This window comes from Ixodes scapularis, unplaced genomic scaffold (genome assembly GCF_016920785.2).
Source record: "Ixodes scapularis isolate PalLabHiFi unplaced genomic scaffold, ASM1692078v2 PGA_scaffold2__306_contigs__length_199485367, whole genome shotgun sequence".
Lineage (NCBI taxonomy): Eukaryota > Metazoa > Arthropoda > Arachnida > Ixodida > Ixodidae > Ixodes > Ixodes scapularis.
The window spans coordinates 135,126,580-135,145,622 of NW_024609857.1; the positions used below are offsets into that span (position 1 = coordinate 135,126,580).

General features: G+C 45.4%; 1 protein-coding gene across 1 annotated transcript in view; it reads left to right on the plus strand.

Annotated features, from left to right (window-relative positions):
• The first annotated feature begins 4,306 nt into the window (after nt 1–4,306).
• Nucleotides 4,307–19,043, plus strand: part of LOC115328459 (indolethylamine N-methyltransferase) — a 63,035-nt gene continuing 48,298 nt past the window's right edge. Inside the window, exons 1-2 of the mRNA XM_040222721.3 lie at nt 4,307–4,407; nt 12,823–12,980. Coding sequence (XP_040078655.1) covers nt 4,307–4,407; nt 12,823–12,980 — 259 coding nt within the window. The remainder of the gene's footprint in view (nt 4,408–12,822; nt 12,981–19,043) is intronic.

A 19,043-nucleotide genomic window follows, 5' to 3' on the forward strand; every position in this document is an offset into this window, starting at 1 on the left:
GCTAAATTTAGCCGGAATTTAGCGCAGGAGGCCAGAAAAGTCAACGAAATCGGGGAAAGCGGGAGGGGAGGAGGAGCAAGCCAAAGAATGCTATCGCTTTAAAAATAAATACAAAATTGGGGTACCAGTGTGCCCATAATTGGTGCACAACGCCACACTTTTATAAAACAAACAGGATTCTGAACAAAGCGTCGGCAAACCCGGCTTTATCCTTTTGTATGTGTACTAAACCAAACAAAAAGATCACAATGCCGAAGGGTAAAAATACACAGTCATGTATTTAACAAGCTTAAATATCATCTTCGAAATAAATAGCGCGAAGGTCAAGTATCCAACTAGCCCTCCTTAATATTTTAGTTAAATATTATCATGTTTGCAGCTCGTTCAATAGGTATAAGGTTTAACAGGTTCTATATGGGTTCAATAAGACACGCAATATGAAGAGTCAACTGTTCAGGGAAGCGAGTTACAATTCATGATCAGAACGTGAAAAAAAGATATTTATAAAAACTCGTTCCGCACGTTATTATTCCGCGCAAAATAATAAAAGAAAGTAGTTTGAATGTTCCAAACTATTGTTACCTTTATTAGATTAAGAAGGAACTTAATTCAGTCGTCCGGTGTTTCTACGTTCCTCTAAAAAGGGCCGACCGGTATGGACATAAAACTCTGAAATATACTTTTTTTTATTACACTAGTTCATAAGAATTCGTAAAGCTTTGTTTTGAATTCCTTGTAATTCGTTAATAGTGTGCTCAGTATGTGAGTCCCAAGCAAAATCGACATGCTCAAGTTAATCAAGCCAGAATGGTTCACGAAGTTTAAAGAAAAGCGTGAAAAAACCCTCCCAATTTACACGTTGCACTACCCAGAATAAAATCAACACAATTCGTTAACTTTGAGCACTCTCTGAACAGATCCATATTGTGGTTTTGAAAGAGACGCACTGCGCTGGCTTTCATGAGGGTGAAATTGGTAGCAAAAACTAGTATGGCGTCGGCACAACAGAAGCAGCTTCGCTTTTTATAAGATTCAGCAGTAGTATTCTGTTTGCACCCTCGCATTATATTACCTCGCAGAGTGTACTGGGAACTAAACGTTCTTAAACAACTTTATATCATGGGATCATATAAGAACGCACACTGGTGCGTATTCCTCGTTGTCATTGAAAATATACACGAAAAGCAGCCGACAAGACTGGCCGGAAGGGCACAGGCTAAGTCAGTTCACTTAGGGAACGAGATTTTGCAACATCAAAGACATCAATGAAGAGAGTGACTGAAAATTGCAAAGCAAAAAGCTGAACGCAGTGTTAACTGCTGCTTACCACCCATGGGCTAACTCGTTGTCCGAAAGTATTTTGAGACGACAAAGAGACCCTTGTTATCTATCTTGATTTCTGATGCAGCGGATAGTGTTATCTTAAAGGGGTTATCCGTAGTTTCTTGCGTAGTCCCTGATGTTCTCGAATTTGTTTGAAAATCCAACAAATATCGTTAAAATAGTACTCCAAATATTGGGAAAATATTTTTTTTTTGCGAAGATATTGAAATTAAAACGTTATTCCTTTCCGCGGTTGTTAAAGTGAAAGTCTGCACTGGCAACAATGAAAAAAAGTGACGCCAGGCGTAGGCAGTGGTTCACTCTTTGGACTGTAGACTTTCTTGCCATCTGATTAAAACAATTTCATGCAGTCAAAAGAATACTTTGAAGACTCGCTCCAGCACCGGCGCAGCAGCGCCAAACAAATGTTCGGCACAATATATTTTTAGACTGCCCGCTCGAATGGTAAGGCTGCCTTCTCCTGACGTCACGAAATGAGAAGCGTGGGTATATCTGAATGTTGGTCCCGACATTATTTTCACTTGCTGATTTTACAAGAACTATTATGAATCTTGGGATACTATACTTCGTTTCAGCTTCGGTCCGAGCGCGGCCGATGTTATGAGCCGAATTGCCAATCAAAGAGCGCCAAAAACGCAGCGTCATAGCGTGCTCTCTGCTCTTGATAGGACTAGCCGGCGGAGGAGCGCGCACAGAGACACTGCGAATACCGGCTGGTCCTATCAACTGCAGAAAGCACGCCATGACGTTTCGCTTTTTGTGCTGTTTGATTGGCCCTTCTGCTCAAAACATCGACCGCGCTCGGATCGAAGCTGAAACGAAGTATAGATAGCATACCGGAAAGAATAAATCCAGGTTATTCCGAAAATATAGTTAGTTGGGGTAATCCAAAACAACAGGACTGTGCTGAATGTTGCAGCCGGCAGTTTCCTGCTTCTGGTGGTATCACATGATTAGCAGATCATCATTGAAAATAGATTTCGGCGTTCGAAATCAAATTATGCACCTATAAAATGAACCAAGTGACATGATCCTGATTCGCAAATGACTTTAACGAACCTAGGCTCTACGTTCAGCTTCTTTTTGATTCCAAAGCGAAAGTACAAAGTACAATATCTCCAGAAGACCATTTATCGGCGAGGTTCAAACAAGATATCCGAGCTCAGTTTAAATCGTATTATTATTCCATACTACCCTAGGATGCAAAAGACAAAGTTCAGAATTGAGCGTGATGGTAAACCTGAGACATGGGTAGGAAAAGGAAAACGCAAAGAACGACAAAAAAGCAGAGGCAACATCTTAAATTCAGCTACAATGTTTATTTCGAAGAGTCCTTATATATGTCGCCTCAAACGCCGTCGCTACAATCACCAGAAGCGACAAAACCCCGCCACAAGAAGATACAATAGAACAAGAGGGTAAAAAGAAAATGAAAGATGTTTACAATTCTCTGTAAGGAAGAATTACAGCGCAGCTTTTGAGGAGGAGGAGTGGAGGATGCGGAGGGGAAGGTATGCCTCTCCTCCCCTCCGTAACCGTCCCTCCTCTCCTGCTCTCCTCCCATTTAGCGAAAAATGTTCGTTAAATTTCCCACCAATTTAAGCGAGACTTTCCCCGCTAAATTTATGTAGGAAATATCCCCGCAAAATGTAGCGGGAAATTTACCAACATATTTCTAAGACAAAAAAATAACAGGCAACGTCTCAAACGAAGCAACACATTCTATTTCGTGCACGCCTTATATATAAAATCAACAACATAACGAGAGTCTTCACAGGGTGCATCTAATTACTCGATATAATGCTGATTCCGAACCTATCGACGTTTAAAAGCCCTATTTTACTTATGAGAACACGTTTCACATTAGTTTTATTTTTAGAAAACAGTCTGACTAATTACATTCTCATTCCAAGATATCAAGATGACCGGTTATTTGGTAGTTTAGGTTTGCATGACAGAATTCGCTCGAATCCTAGGCATTGGACTTTTCGTATGCCTTAAAGTGTAAACTTTGTCGTCACTAGTTTTACTGAACTCTACGTAGAGCTTATTTTTATGAACACATTTTGCATATGGAAAATATTAAAACCTGGTCCGCTTTCAGCATATTGTGTATTACATAATACGGCTCACATTAAAAGTGCTGTATGTTTTCGTGATAGTCAGCATACATACGTAGAAGTTTATTCTGTAACACCGATAATTGATAGTTTCTCGTCGTTGTCGTGCCACAGACCATAATGTCATGAGAAAGGTGGTAATAGAACAAGGAATCATGCAATCCTTTTTTTTAGCCAGAGCGGATTTAAGTTTGTTATTCGTTACGTATACCTTTACTAGCTCCGGGTGGTAACGTTTGCGGTTGACTGGCATGTGCATTCCACGTGAGCTCTTTATGAAACCAAACTCCAAGAAATATTTGTTCTTTTACTAGTTTTAGGGTTGTAATTTGTTTTAAATTCTTTAGTGACAGCTCCATTATTCCGCATGTTTATAGGCCTGAATGTAGCATATTCTAGTTACTTTTGCTGCTCTCGACAGCTATCCTGAGAATATAAGATCATTAGAATCCACTAATTTTGTAGTGAAAACTGAAGTAAAGGGTCAACCCTTTTAAAGATGTGTTTTAATTAAAAAAAACACCTGCATACGAGTAGAATGTCTTCAGCAGTCTCACCTTTTTGACAATTGCCACGTTGCATCTGGGGCTCGTCATGTTGTATTGTTGCTGCTCTGTTCCACTGTTAACCTTCATATAGAGAGAGAGGTAAATTAATTATTTAATTAATAATTATTCCTTGTATCGATTAATTACGAAGGAAAATGAAACCTATTGTCATGTTCTGCCAGTGGTCTGGTCTTTTGCGTTGAGACGATGACAGGCGTAATAACTATATTTGTGGGATCTGCTAGAATTTACTGAAAAGCTATATATTTGATTTTATAAATTACCACGTACAGCATGTTTTCGAAAACGATTGCCCTGAAGAATGTGCTGAAAGTTACTACTGCTGCCATGAAATTTGGGAGTCGCCGTTTTACGTATCTTCCACATAAGCCAAGGTAAGAACACTTAATTTTTGTTTATTTCTGTAAGCAAACGCAGCACTCTAAAGGGCCAATAAGTTACTGTGTAGAGGCAAACACCGAGGTGCAACATGGTTACCGTCACATTAGGGTGAATTGAAAGTGAATTGCAAAGAATGCACAATCAAAATCGTCTTGTGCCATTTGCCCGCAAGGAGACGCGAAGTGCACTGAAGGAAACTTGGTAACCTTGCAATCTGACGCGCTAGCTACACCTAAAGAATTAAGAAAACAGCCTGGAGGTCTGCGAGAACCCTTCATCGGAGCATCCGATAATATTGTTTTGAAGTGAACTAAAGAAGAAGGTACAAACATAATGAACGCTTCATGTCTATCCTTTGACTTTCCTTTTGTTTAGCTTTCATTATATTATTAACTCAAGAAGACACATCCCGTGAGCACGCGACAGCATGTGGCGTGCTCACGAGATGGTGGATTCGGCCGCCATTAGTTGCCTTTCCGTGACTCTGCTTAATTTTGCCAACTAAAAACTTACAACGACAAATTCATGCAGGTTAAAAAATAATGTTTGTAATATAAACATTACAAAATATAAAGTTCGGTTCTCCTCTTGCCCTGTAGCGCCACCTCAAACAACTAGGGTTAGTATAGATTTTTTCCACCTACAGAAGGTTTGTCTTTTATGGAGGCTATCTTATTCTTATGCTTTTTGTGTTTCCTACAAAAAGAGTATATAAATATTATTAAAGAATGACCTGTTAGATTAATATATGCTATGGGCATGCTGGATTGGCAACTAAACTGGTTCTCATTAGGCATACATGACCATTATTTGTACAATCATTTTATGAATAAGTATAAAGAGATCTCTGACACCTACGCGTACCGGCCTAAATCTTTGAAAACAGTAGCCTAAAAGCGAGCAGGTTCAATTATTTGCATGTCGTTGCCAGGTAAAGCCGCCTAAGTAGTAATCTAGAATTCACAAAGAAAGGTTTGGGCTTATCAACATTAAAGTAAAATGTGCAAGATATACGTTTTAAAAGAAACTGCCCAGACTACTAAATATAATAAACACCGACAATATCAAACTGCCGGATATAATATTAAAAGGCAAAGGGGCTCTTTCAAATCCCCACACAACTTCTGTTATATAAAAAAAGTGTATGTCAGATTGAGGAGTTTAGTAGCCCGTGGACGGCGCTATGTTTTTTTCATATTTATTTCAAGCTTTTATCTCCTTTCAGTCGCGTGTTTGATATACCAATCTGTTTGACTTTAACTTTATTGCTCATGCTAAATATTTCACTGAATGTTGCTGTTTCTTCCACTTATTGCTAATTCTATTCCTAAGTTTTGTTTTTTGCCCTGGAAATTAGACTCCATGTAGATTCCTCTTTTTTGGCTGTGCTGCACAAATGTCAATGCGGGGAGCTTGTGCGTGCGTCAAGCTTTTCTTGTGACAGGTTTGGTCACAAGCCTCCAGTATCATACAAATATTCGATTCAATTCAATTGAAATCAAGCCTAATCCTACAAATTACGTTGTTATTTTAATAATGATGGCATTGGACAGGTACACCGCGCAAAATTCTATCTAATTCTTGTCTCCCCCATTTTGGTCGAGGCGTAAGTTCTGTAAATATAATCACACCCTTCTTGCTGTAATCTTAGTATGCTGCAGAATATCAAAACAATTGAAGAGTTGCCAGGGTATAGAGACATTCGCTATATACTTTCCACGCACGTGTATTTCTTTGTGAAAACACCCGTCCGGTCGGGAGCGCCGAGCGGGTAATAGCTAACGTTATATGTCAATTTCAACGACGGGACTTTTTTTTTTAATTTATTGAAATTTTTGATGATCAACATGTTAAAACTTTACACACGTATCTACTCTACAAATAAAAAAAAATATACAATACTACCGCAAGCTTACCTTCCGACATTAACATCCGACTCCTTGCCGTAACATAATTGCGTTGGAATTTTTTTCATCGTACCACGAAGTTCAGATAATAAGTCAGAAATAGCAAATCGAGAATTAAATTGTTTATTTAGTCGAACATATTTTTGTCGGAACATTATACACAGAACCTGGACTCTTCTCGAAATCTTTTTGAATCTAGATTTTTGAAAAAACGAACATCTGTGGGGGCCTAAATAAGTACGGTATTTTTACCCCGTCTGGAAAAACCGGGAAATCAAAACTCCCACCCCTAGTTTGACATTTTGGAGAGGTAGTGATATTTTTGTTGCAAACTACATGTGTGGGTTCCTTGTGTACCATGCCTATACATTCGTTTTGTTACCTTATGCATTTCGGAACTCTTAAGAGTCCATGCAAACGGACATTTAATGTGAGATATCCGCGGAGCGAATTCCGATGAAATTTTAAAATGGTATACCGGTATACCCGTATTGCATACCGGACCGCCAGTTCAGCCCACCGCTGCGTGGTTATCGGCCACTAGTACGGGATGTTAGGAAGTTTTAGGGAACCGTTCTTGCAGTTCCGATACGGTTCGATGGGCCCTCGGGTACGAACTGCATATGTGCGAGTGTTCTGCGGTAGCATATGCGCAGTTCGTACCGGAGGGCCCATCGTACTGTATCGGATGTGCGAAACAGGTTCACTAAAGCTGCGTATTGGACTTTTGTACGAAGATAATAGAGAGTTTTAGGGAACCGTTGTTGCAGTTCCGATACGGTTCGATGGGCCCTCGGGTACGAACTGCATATGTGCGAGTGTTCTGCGGTAGCATATGCGCAGTTCGTACCGGAGGGCCCATCGTACTGTATCGGATGTGCGAAACAGGTTCACTAAAGCTGCGTATTGGACTTTTGTACGAAGATAATAGAGAGTTTTAGGGAACCGTTCTTGCAGTTCCGATACGGTTCGATGGGCCCTCGGGTACGAACTGCATATGTGCGAGTGTTCTGCGGTAGCATATGCGCAGTTCGTACCGGAGGGCCCATCGTACTGTATCGGATGTGCGAAACAGGTTCACTAAAGCTGCGTATTGGACTTTTGTACGAAGATAATAGAGAGTTTTAGGGAACCGTTCTTGCAGTTCCGATACGGTTCGATGGGCCCTCGGGTACGAACTGCATATGTGCGAGTGTTCTGCGGTAGCATATGCGCAGTTCGTACCGGAGGGCCCATCGTACTGTATCGGATGTGCGAAACAGGTTCACTAAAGCTGCGTATTGGACTTTTGTACGAAGATAATAGAGAGTTTTAGGGAACCGTTCTTGCAGTTCCGATACGGTTCGATGGGCCCTCGGGTACGAACTGCATATGTGCGAGTGTTCTGCGGTAGCATATGCGCAGTTCGTACCGGAGGGCCCATCGTACTGTATCGGATGTGCGAAACAGGTTCACTAAAGCTGCGTATTGGACTTTTGTACGAAGATAATAGAGAGTTTTAGGGAACCGTTCTTGCAGTTCCGATACGGTTCGATGGGCCCTCGGGTACGAACTGCATGTGTGCGAGTGTTCTGCGGTAGCATATGCGCAGTTCGTACCGGAGGGCCCATCGTACTGTATCGGATGTGCGAAACAGGTTCACTAAAGCTGCGTATTGGACTTTTGTACGAAGATAATAGAGAGTTTTAGGGAACCGTTCTTGCAGTTCCGATACGGTTCGATGGGCCCTCGGGTACGAACTGCATATGTGCGAGTGTTCTGCGGTAGCATATGCGCAGTTCGTACCGGAGGGCCCATCGTACTGTATCGGATGTGCGAAACAGGTTCACTAAAGCTGCGTATTGGACTTTTGTACGAAGATAATAGAGAGTTTTAGGGAACCGTTCTTGCAGTTCCGATACGGTTCGATGGGCCCTCGGGTACGAACTGCATATGTGCGAGTGTTCTGCGGTAGCATATGCGCAGTTCGTACCGGAGGGCCCATCGTACTGTATCGGATGTGCGAAACAGGTTCACTAAAGCTGCGTATTGGACTTTTGTACGAAGATAATAGAGAGTTTTAGGGAACCGTTCTTGCAGTTCCGATACGGTTCGATGGGCCCTCGGGTACGAACTGCATATGTGCGAGTGTTCTGCGGTAGCATATGCGCAGTTCGTACCGGAGGGCCCATCGTACTGTATCGGATGTGCGAAACAGGTTCACTAAAGCTGCGTATTGGACTTTTGTACGAAGATAATAGAGAGTTTTAGGGAAACGTTCTTGCAGTTCCGATACGGTTCGATGGGCCCTCGGGTACGAACTGCATATGTGCGAGTGTTCTGCGGTAGCATATGCGCAGTTCGTACCGGAGGGCCCATCGTACTGTATCGGATGTGCGAAACAGGTTCACTAAAGCTGCGTATTGGACTTTTGTACGAAGATAATAGAGAGTTTTAGGGAACCGTTCTTGCAGTTCCGATACGGCTCGATGGGCCCTCGGGTACGAACTGCATATGTGCGAGTGTTCTGCGGTAGCATATGCGCAGTTCGTACCGGAGGGCCCATCGTACTGTATCGGATGTGCGAAACAGGTTCACTAAAGCTGCGTATTGGACTTTTGTACGAAGATAATAGAGAGTTTTAGGGAACCGTTCTTGCAGTTCCGATACGGTTCGATGGGCCCTCGGGTACGAACTGCATATGTGCGAGTGTTCTGCGGTAGCATATGCGCAGTTCGTACCGGAGGGCCCATCGTACTGTATCGGATGTGCGAAACAGGTTCACTAAAGCTGCGTATTGGACTTTTGTACGAGGATAATAGAGAGTTTTAGGGAACCGTTCTTGCAGTTCCGATACGGTTCGATGGGCCCTCGGGTACGAACTGCATATGTGCGAGTGTTCTGCGGTAGCATATGCGCAGTTCGTACCGGAGGGCCCATCGTACTGTATCGGATGTGCGAAACAGGTTCACTAAAGCTGCGTATTGGACTTTTGTACGAAGATAATAGAGAGTTTTAGGGAACCGTTCTTGCAGTTCCGATACGGTTCGATGGGCCCTCGGGTACGAACTGCATATGTGCGAGTGTTCTGCGGTAGCATATGCGCAGTTCGTACCGGAGGGCCCATCGTACTGTATCGGATGTGCGAAACAGGTTCACTAAAGCTGCGTATTGGACTTTTGTACGAAGATAATAGAGAGTTTTAGGGAACCGTTCTTGCAGTTCCGATACGGTTCGATGGGCCCTCGGGTACGAACTGCATATGTGCGAGTGTTCTGCGGTAGCATATGCGCAGTTCGTACCGGAGGGCCCATCGTACTGTATCGGATGTGCGAAACAGGTTCACTAAAGCTGCGTATTGGACTTTTGTACGAAGATAATAGAGAGTTTTAGGGAACCGTTCTTGCAGTTCCGATACGGTTCGATGGGCCCTCGGGTACGAACTGCATATGTGCGAGTGTTCTGCGGTAGCATATGCGCAGTTCGTACCGGAGGGCCCATCGTACTGTATCGGATGTGCGAAACAGGTTCACTAAAGCTGCGTATTGGACTTTTGTACGAAGATAATAGAGAGTTTTAGGGAACCGTTCTTGCAGTTCCGATACGGTTCGATGGGCCCTCGGGTACGAACTGCATATGTGCGAGTGTTCTGCGGTAGCATATGCGCAGTTCGTACCGGAGGGCCCATCGTACTGTATCGGATGTGCGAAACAGGTTCACTAAAGCTGCGTATTGGACTTTTGTACGAAGATAATTGAGAGTTTTAGGGAAACGTTCTTGCAGTTCCGATACGGTTCGATGGGCCCTCGGGTACGAACTGCATATGTGCGAGTGTTCTGCGGTAGCATATGCGCAGTTCGTACCGGAGGGCCCATCGTACTGTATCGGATGTGCGAAACAGGTTCACTAAAGCTGCGTATTGGACTTTTGTACGAAGATAATAGAGAGTTTTAGGGAACCGTTCTTGCAGTTCCGATACGGCTCGATGGGCCCTCGGGTACGAACTGCATATGTGCGAGTGTTCTGCGGTAGCATATGCGCAGTTCGTACCGGAGGGCCCATCGTACTGTATCGGATGTGCGAAACAGGTTCACTAAAGCTGCGTATTGGACTTTTGTACGAAGATAATAGAGAGTTTTAGGGAACCGTTCTTGCAGTTCCGATACGGTTCGATGGGCCCTCGGGTACGAACTGCATATGTGCGAGTGTTCTGCGGTAGCATATGCGCAGTTCGTACCGGAGGGCCCATCGTACTGTATCGGATGTGCGAAACAGGTTCACTAAAGCTGCGTATTGGACTTTTGTACGAGGATAATAGAGAGTTTTAGGGAACCGTTCTTGCAGTTCCGATACGGTTCGATGGGCCCTCGGGTACGAACTGCATATGTGCGAGTGTTCTGCGGTAGCATATGCGCAGTTCGTACCGGAGGGCCCATCGTACTGTATCGGATGTGCGAAACAGGTTCACTAAAGCTGCGTATTGGACTTTTGTACGAAGATAATAGAGAGTTTTAGGGAACCGTTCTTGCAGTTCCGATACGGTTCGATGGGCCCTCGGGTACGAACTGCATATGTGCGAGTGTTCTGCGGTAGCATATGCGCAGTTCGTACCGGAGGGCCCATCGTACTGTATCGGATGTGCGAAACAGGTTCACTAAAGCTGCGTATTGGACTTTTGTACGAAGATAATAGAGAGTTTTAGGGAACCGTTCTTGCAGTTCCGATACGGTTCGATGGGCCCTCGGGTACGAACTGCATATGTGCGAGTGTTCTGCGGTAGCATATGCGCAGTTCGTACCGGAGGGCCCATCGTACTGTATCGGATGTGCGAAACAGGTTCACTAAAGCTGCGTATTGGACTTTTGTACGAAGATAATAGAGAGTTTTAGGGAACCGTTCTTGCAGTTCCGATACGGTTCGATGGGCCCTCGGGTACGAACTGCATATGTGCGAGTGTTCTGCGGTAGCATATGCGCAGTTCGTACCGGAGGGCCCATCGTACTGTATCGGATGTGCGAAACAGGTTCACTAAAGCTGCGTATTGGACTTTTGTACGAAGATAATAGAGAGTTTTAGGGAACCGTTCTTGCAGTTCCGATACGGTTCGATGGGCCCTCGGGTACGAACTGCATATGTGCGAGTGTTCTGCGGTAGCATATGCGCAGTTCGTACCGGAGGGCCCATCGTACTGTATCGGATGTGCGAAACAGGTTCACTAAAGCTGCGTATTGGACTTTTGTACGAAGATAATAGAGAGTTTTAGGGAACCGTTCTTGCAGTTCCGATACGGTTCGATGGGCCCTCGGGTACGAACTGCATATGTGCGAGTGTTCTGCGGTAGCATATGCGCAGTTCGTACCGGAGGGCCCATCGTACTGTATCGGATGTGCGAAACAGGTTCACTAAAGCTGCGTATTGGACTTTTGTACGAAGATAATAGAGAGTTTTAGGGAACCGTTCTTGCAGTTCCGATACGGTTCGATGGGCCCTCGGGTACGAACTGCATATGTGCGAGTGTTCTGCGGTAGCATATGCGCAGTTCGTACCGGAGGGCCCATCGTACTGTATCGGATGTGCGAAACAGGTTCACTAAAGCTGCGTATTGGACTTTTGTACGAAGATAATAGAGAGTTTTAGGGAACCGTTCTTGCAGTTTCGATACGGTTCGATGGGCCCTCGGGTACGAACTGCCTATGTGCGAGTGTTCTGCGGTAGCATATGCGCAGTTCGTACCGGAGGGCCCATCGTACTGTATCGGATGTGCGAAACAGGTTCACTAAAGCTGCGTATTGGACTTTTGTACGAAGATAATAGAGAGTTTTAGGGAACCGTTCTTGCAGTTCCGATACGGTTCGATGGGCCCTCGGGTACGAACTGCATATGTGCGAGTGTTCTGCGGTAGCATATGCGCAGTTCGTACCGGAGGGCCCATCGTACTGTATCGGATGTGCGAAACAGGTTCACTAAAGCTGCGTATTGGACTTTTGTACGAAGATAATAGAGAGTTTTAGGGAACCGTTCTTGCACATCCCACAGGGTACGACGGGCCCTCCGGCACGAGCTGCGCATATTCGACTCTTTAATGGTACCGTATGGGATGTGCAAACCGTACCGTATGGGATGTGCAAAAACGGTTCTCTAAAACTCTCTAATAGTACCGGTACGTGGACACCGTTCGCCTGTCTATATGAAGTGTCGCTGATAATGTACCAGCGTCGGCTACATTTTTTTTAACTGGCGACAAGTAAGCCCATGTCGGCGGCCGATATCAGATAGCGGGTGAAAGGTAGCCCGTACCGGCGATCGGTATAACTTTGGAGGTGGCCGGTACGTGTATATTTGAGACCAGTATGAACATGTCTAGACTGGTCTAAGGTTATACACGATATTTGTGGTGGCTTATGTCAGAGTCAACTTTTCTACTGACATCCCCTGTCTTTTGACGGCTCTTTGCATACACACTAGGTACTAGACTATGAAGTCGAGAAGGGTGTATCTTAACTTATAAGTGTTCGTTTTCAGAAGTTACAGTTCAAAAGTTTTGGGAACTATGGACTCCCAAGCCGTGAGGGCTGCTTACAAAGAAAACTTTCCCCCACGGGCGTTTATGGAGATGTATGGCCATTTCAAAGGAGAAGTTTCTGCTTTCCGTAAAGAACTTCATGATATATTTCGATCAGGTAAATGGCATTTTGCATTTAGTCTGCGAATTTTCCTACGTTCCAGAGTTGCACCTAGCAAGCTTACCGAGTGGGGAACATGTAAATGTGTTGGCTGTTTTGTGTGTTAATATATGTGTGCGCACGCTGCATGTAGGCGTCAAGTTAGCAAAGAGCGTTTATTACGTCGTGACCGTTGTCTGTTGGCGTGCTGCGACCGCACCGCGACGTTGAGAGAGAACATGGTCCATTTGTTTTCGCGACGTGGGGTGCCAATGCGAGAGGTTCACAAGACGGCGGGTTCATGAAGTTGAAAAACCGTCAGCTGATTTGTCGCTTAATATTCGGTGCATGGTCTTCAAGCAACGCGTGGAGGTGAGCTACAAAGTCTTGCTGAAGCGGAAGCCGCTTATATCACGGAATGTTAGGGTATGAAGCATGACTTTAGATCTTTATGTACAGCAGTATGTACAGCAGTATGTACAGCAGAAGCTAAGTATGCTTTTTGTATCAACGTTGTACTTCGTTACGCCTAATAGGACATTGCTATGAAGATGGCGAACGTACGCACCTAACGCGCGAACAGGCGTCGTGCTTGCAAGATGGCGGTGCGCACCCACTTATGGGCATCTTGCGCGGCCATCCTGATGTGGCCATGCCGGCTTTGCTTGAAGAGCGCCAACGCCGCTCCAGCGGTTTTTTACTTACCGTCCTTATGATTAATGGCACCAATGGAGTATAGTCAAAGTGGCACGTCTGGCGTTGACCGTTGAGTGACGACGCTATGAAAACGTAAGACCACCCAGGCAGCACATACACGTCAAGAAAACGTCGAAAGAACGTCGAAGACTTCTGTAACGTGATGTCGTACAACGTCGAAGGCACAGATGTTACCTTCCTTCGACGTCGATGAAACCTTTAAATGTCCGCGAGAAAAGGTGCACAGAAGGTTGTGAAAACGTTCCCAATGACGTTTGTCACACGTCACATGCACGTCTCAGTGGGCCGTCGCGTCCTCCTTCGACGTTTGTGATACGTGTGTTTACGACATCCGGACTACCGACGACGTTTATAGAACGTCGAGAAACCATTCCAAATTTTGTTCGCTAGGCGTTGTGGGGAAAACGTTGTGTCCACCTCCCCCCCCCCTCCCCCCCGCCCACACACTCAAAGAAACAAAGATTTACTTTGTGAGTATTATTGCAAATGCAAGTTGCTCTCATGCAAGTACGAAGAAAATAACTAAAACACAGGTTTGGTACGATTTGTTTATTGTAGCATTTTCAGAGACGAGATGCACTATAGAGCGCCGCCAAATGACGTCCCTGGATGTGGTAGCCAGAAGTATATAGAACAAACAAATTCACGTAAAGAAATGAACAAGGGACGATGACCCGCTGCACGGAATGTTCCACCGCTTACCTTGTTCTGCTTCTGATTAATCCGCTGACGCGCGTGCTTTACCCACCCCTCTGCACGTGGCTGGTACTCTCGCTGCGTGCACGGGAATGGTTTGAGAAGTTGGATCCCGTCCGCTGGGCGTTTTTGACTGGGATCGTCGGAGGCGTCTGACGGGCCTTGATCGAAGACTGGACTTTACGCGGCATTATCTGCACTGCCCCTTCTTTTCTGGGGGGGCGTCATTCATATCCTCACAGGCACCTTGATCCGAGCAGTAATACGATTCAACGTGTGAAGCGTCATGGCCTTGAAAAAGCTCCGCGAGCCGTGACTGAACACGACGGCGTTTTTGGCGATCACCGACTTCTTTATAGGGGCTACTTGAGCGACTCAGTCTGGACAGCATTAAAGAGAAATCGAATCGTAGCACTTCCACTGTATGCAGACTGGAAGAAATCACGGCGACATAGCAGCCTACCTCGTAGACCCCGTAAACGTGAAGGCCGGTCCTAGTGACTGACTTTCGGAAAAAAGCTGGACCGGGTGATACCCAGAGCTGTTGTGTCTGGGCCAGCGGAGAATTCAGTGAAATATTTTGGTAACCCGGAACCCGGATATTTTGGGTTCCGTGCACCTGAACTAACGCTTGTCGATTGTTCGTCGCCACTATCTTCTCCCACCTTTTTCTGGCCCTCTTCTTGCCCATTTTCCCGACGCATTGCATGGGGCTCTATGGAGATGCCACTGGCATGTCCCCTGCCCGCCTTCCCCCTCTCTCTCGCGCCGCGTTGACGCCGGCTTTTTTTTTTTTTTTGACGACACGAAGGAGCGGGCTAGACTTGAACGCTTTTTGGACCGCGATCATCTGGACCATTCAACGGTTGGAACTGTTGACAGTATCTACCAGATTTCGTCATTGCCGGGCATTTTATTTTTTAGAGTAGTGTTCAAAAATGCGCAAGTGTGCAGTGAAATTGTGCTCCCATATAATGTGTGCCGCCGTGCGATTTTCGTTGGGGTACGTCATCAGTGCCAAAGAAAGCAAGATCTGTTTTGAGAGTCACGTAACAAGACTGCGCACCGGTCTACCGAAAGCGCTAATGTGCTGATGTGCTGAAAGTTGGTGTTGTGGATGAACTGTGATGTGGATGCGAATTTTCTGTTTGTGCGCAAGTGAGGTAACAAAACACGAAGAGAAATAGCCGAACCTTAAAGCAATGCCAGGTGGTCGCGGAGCAGTAGGCATGCTCCTAGGAAATGATGCATGCCTGAAATGACCTGGAGAGGGGATAGTGTGGCGACGCGCCTGTGGCGCGTACCGGGACCTAGGCAAGACGACAAAGAGCGTGCAAAAAACAAGAATGACACAATTCGATCCGTTCTAGACGCCATGGGCTTCACTTCCATTGGCTTGACTTCGCAAATTAAAACCATAACAATATTTTAAACAAACCAAAACTATAACAAACACATGTAAAAAGAATGATATTGCCAACATGCCTTCATATTATTTCTTTCCCTTCAGTGCACATTGAGTTTTGTATACGACCTCCCTAGCGTAATACCATGTGCAATTAATAGTATATTGAAATAAATAAATTAATGTATAAATAAATAAATTTCTCAAGCTCTCAAAAATTAAGTTTTGCTTGCGTATCATGAGCAGTGTCACCTTGACCACAGCTATAATTAAGCTTTTGACAGTGAATGCGTATTATACGTGATTCTGCGGCTGTAGATGGAGCTGGAAAAGCTAAAAAAAACACAAAACAAAAGTTGTGGCATGACATCACCAGGGCGTCAATGACAGGACAAAAATGGAACGTAATTTAAATATGTCCTCAACGTTCAACAAAACATCAGCGGCCGACGTTGCCAGTACGTCCTGTATGACGTTTACGACAGTTAGGTGTGAACGGGACGTCGCTGAAGCGTCCCAAACGGGACAATATATTGTAACGTCACTATGGACTCTAGCTGCGTTTTTTTATGTTTATTCTACTTGGCTAGCAGCCCACGCGAGAATTTTCAGCCGTCAGTATCGATTTTCGCGACGATTTGATGTCTTGCTGTCGCTTGACAGCTTGACACCAAACATGACGCCACGTACGCACGAGACGTGGCGTTAGGTCACTTAACGTGACAATGTGGCGTCACGTTGTCGCTTGATGCCCTAATGTCAAGTGACGTTACAATGACACATTATAGAGCGTCACCACCTACCCCAATTTTTTACTCGCTTAATTAAATTATCTGACGTAATGTAACCAATTAATTACAGCAGTTCACGTCAGGTTGCACTGTAATGTCACGGTGTCTCGTGAAATCATGGTGTTAAGTGACTTTACAATGCTGCGTAATCAAGTAAACTGACTTGACGTATCACTACTGCGTCACACTGTCACGTGATGTCAAAGAAGGTTTATAAATTTTATGCTACACATTTAGAGCGAATTTGGGGAGACGTTATCGAAGCTACATGCCACGAACATGAAATCGCCAAGGTTGACCGCATAAAAGCAATGGGTTTCAAAACGTGCTTTTTTTCGCATATTACTTTTTATTTTATCAGGATGAGTCTAAAAAGTGAGAATGTGTAGAAGCGCATCATAGATGTTTCATAGAGGTCGTAATTAGCTATAAAAAATCATTAAAAAATGATGCGAGGTGAGTAGGGTGAAGCAGGAACACATATGTGCAGGAGAAACGTTCCTGTTTTCTAGGAAAATAACAATATGTGTATATATTTTTTAAACGATAGCTGGCTATTTGTGTGTAACCGTTAGTGGTTTGATTTAGGTAAAAATCCGAAAGGGAAAATTTGGGTTTGTTACGTGCCAAACCAAAGACGATAATCTGGCGCGCCCCAGCGGAGAACATAGGATTACTTTGGACCATCAGGGGATCTTTTGACATGCAACCGAAAGCTCGGTTACATGGCGCCTTCTTTGCGATAAGCCTCCTTCAGATTGCGGGCACCTCGCCCAGGATTCGAGCCCGCCACCTGGGAATCCGTAAGTCGGAGAGTTGCCTCGAAGCTACCGAGGCGGCTGATTGAGTTCCCTTCAGCATAAATACCTGGACGTAAAGGTAGTCCTGTATGCAGTACGCGCAATATGACAGGAGTGATAGTACGTCTCTATATAATATTGATCACTTCCAATCTATATATATATATATATATATATTGTCCCCGCACGGGGGCACCTGTGAAAGCAGGTGTTTGGAGAGTGGCGTCTCCACGGGCCCCAAGCCATGCGGGTTCGCCCGCCCACGTCTGGCTGCGCGTGGCTTTCCCGTGTCCGGGGAAAAGGGAATCCTGGTGGTTGAGCCGAGCCCGGGGTAGGTTTGGACCCTTCGGGGCCCCCGGGTGAGGCAATACACCACCTCGCTCCCGCTTCTTGTAGACGGGAGTCCTGGTAAGGCCCGGCCAGGAGGATTCAGTCTAGTCGCCACTCCTACTATCCCCTCCCTATCTTTCTCTTTTCTATACTGTGCTTTTATTCATTTTCACCTTTTTTGGCGGCAAGGGCTAACCTTGGGTGGCGATAGACCCCTGGTCTGGATCCACACTAGGTTATAGTGCCTGGGCAGCACTGGTAGTGTAATGTTATCAGCAAAGCCATATTTGTTATGGCACATTGCCTACCCCCGTGTTGGGCTCCCTGGTGGGTGGTGCACCCGGGGCACCGAAAATCTCTGCCATCTCTATGGCTACTAAACAAAAAACCTTTCTTGATCGGCCCCCCAATAGGGGCCGCACCGAAGTAAATGCTATTAATGCTACTAAGTCTGCAGAAAAATTTCCAAGATCCCTTGTGATGCACTCTGAGAGTGAGAAACCTTTGGCGAAACTGTCACCATTCCTTGTTTCCAAAACACTTCAGTTCATTGTTGGAAAGAACTTCTCTGCCAAAAAAATGACATCCGGAGATCTGCTCGTCGAGATTAAAACCAGTGAACAGAGCACAGCACTCCTATCACTAAATTCAGTTTCCGACTATAAAGTGACTGTCACTCCCCACCGTACATTGAACACAATAAAAGGTGTGATCTCTGAAGATGACCTCCTCGAAAGTACGGAAGATGAACTCGTAGATGACCTCAGTGACCAAGGAGTTGTCGCTGCAAAGCGAATCTCCCTTCGTCGAGAGGGGCAAGAGATCAACACAAAACATGCCATTTTGACTTTCGAGTTGAGCAAAGTTCTTGAGTCAATCAAGGCTGGGTGCTTGAACTGTAGAGTACGGCCATATGGGCCGAACCCCAGGAGATGTTTTCATTGCCAGAGGTTCGGCCATAGTGCCCAGAGCTGCAGGGGCAAGACCACGTGCGCCAAGTGCGGTCAGAACGATCCTACGTCGGACAACTGCGCAAACCCACCACACTGCGTCAACTGCGGCGAACCACACGCCGCTTACTCCCGTTCATGTAAAAAATGGAAAGAAGAAAAAGAAGTAATTACCCTCAAAGTATAAGAAAACATCTCGTTTCGTCAGGCTAGGAAGCGACTTCCCTTTCTACAGAAAGGATCCTTCGCTACGGTGACACGCACAGTGGGCGTGCCACCGGAAACCTCTGTGGGAACCCAGGTCTGTCCCGAAGACCTGGCAGCCCCACCGACACCCCCTGCCCCCCCCCCCCCCCCCCCCCCCCCCCCCCCCCCGAGGTCGGCTCCACGAC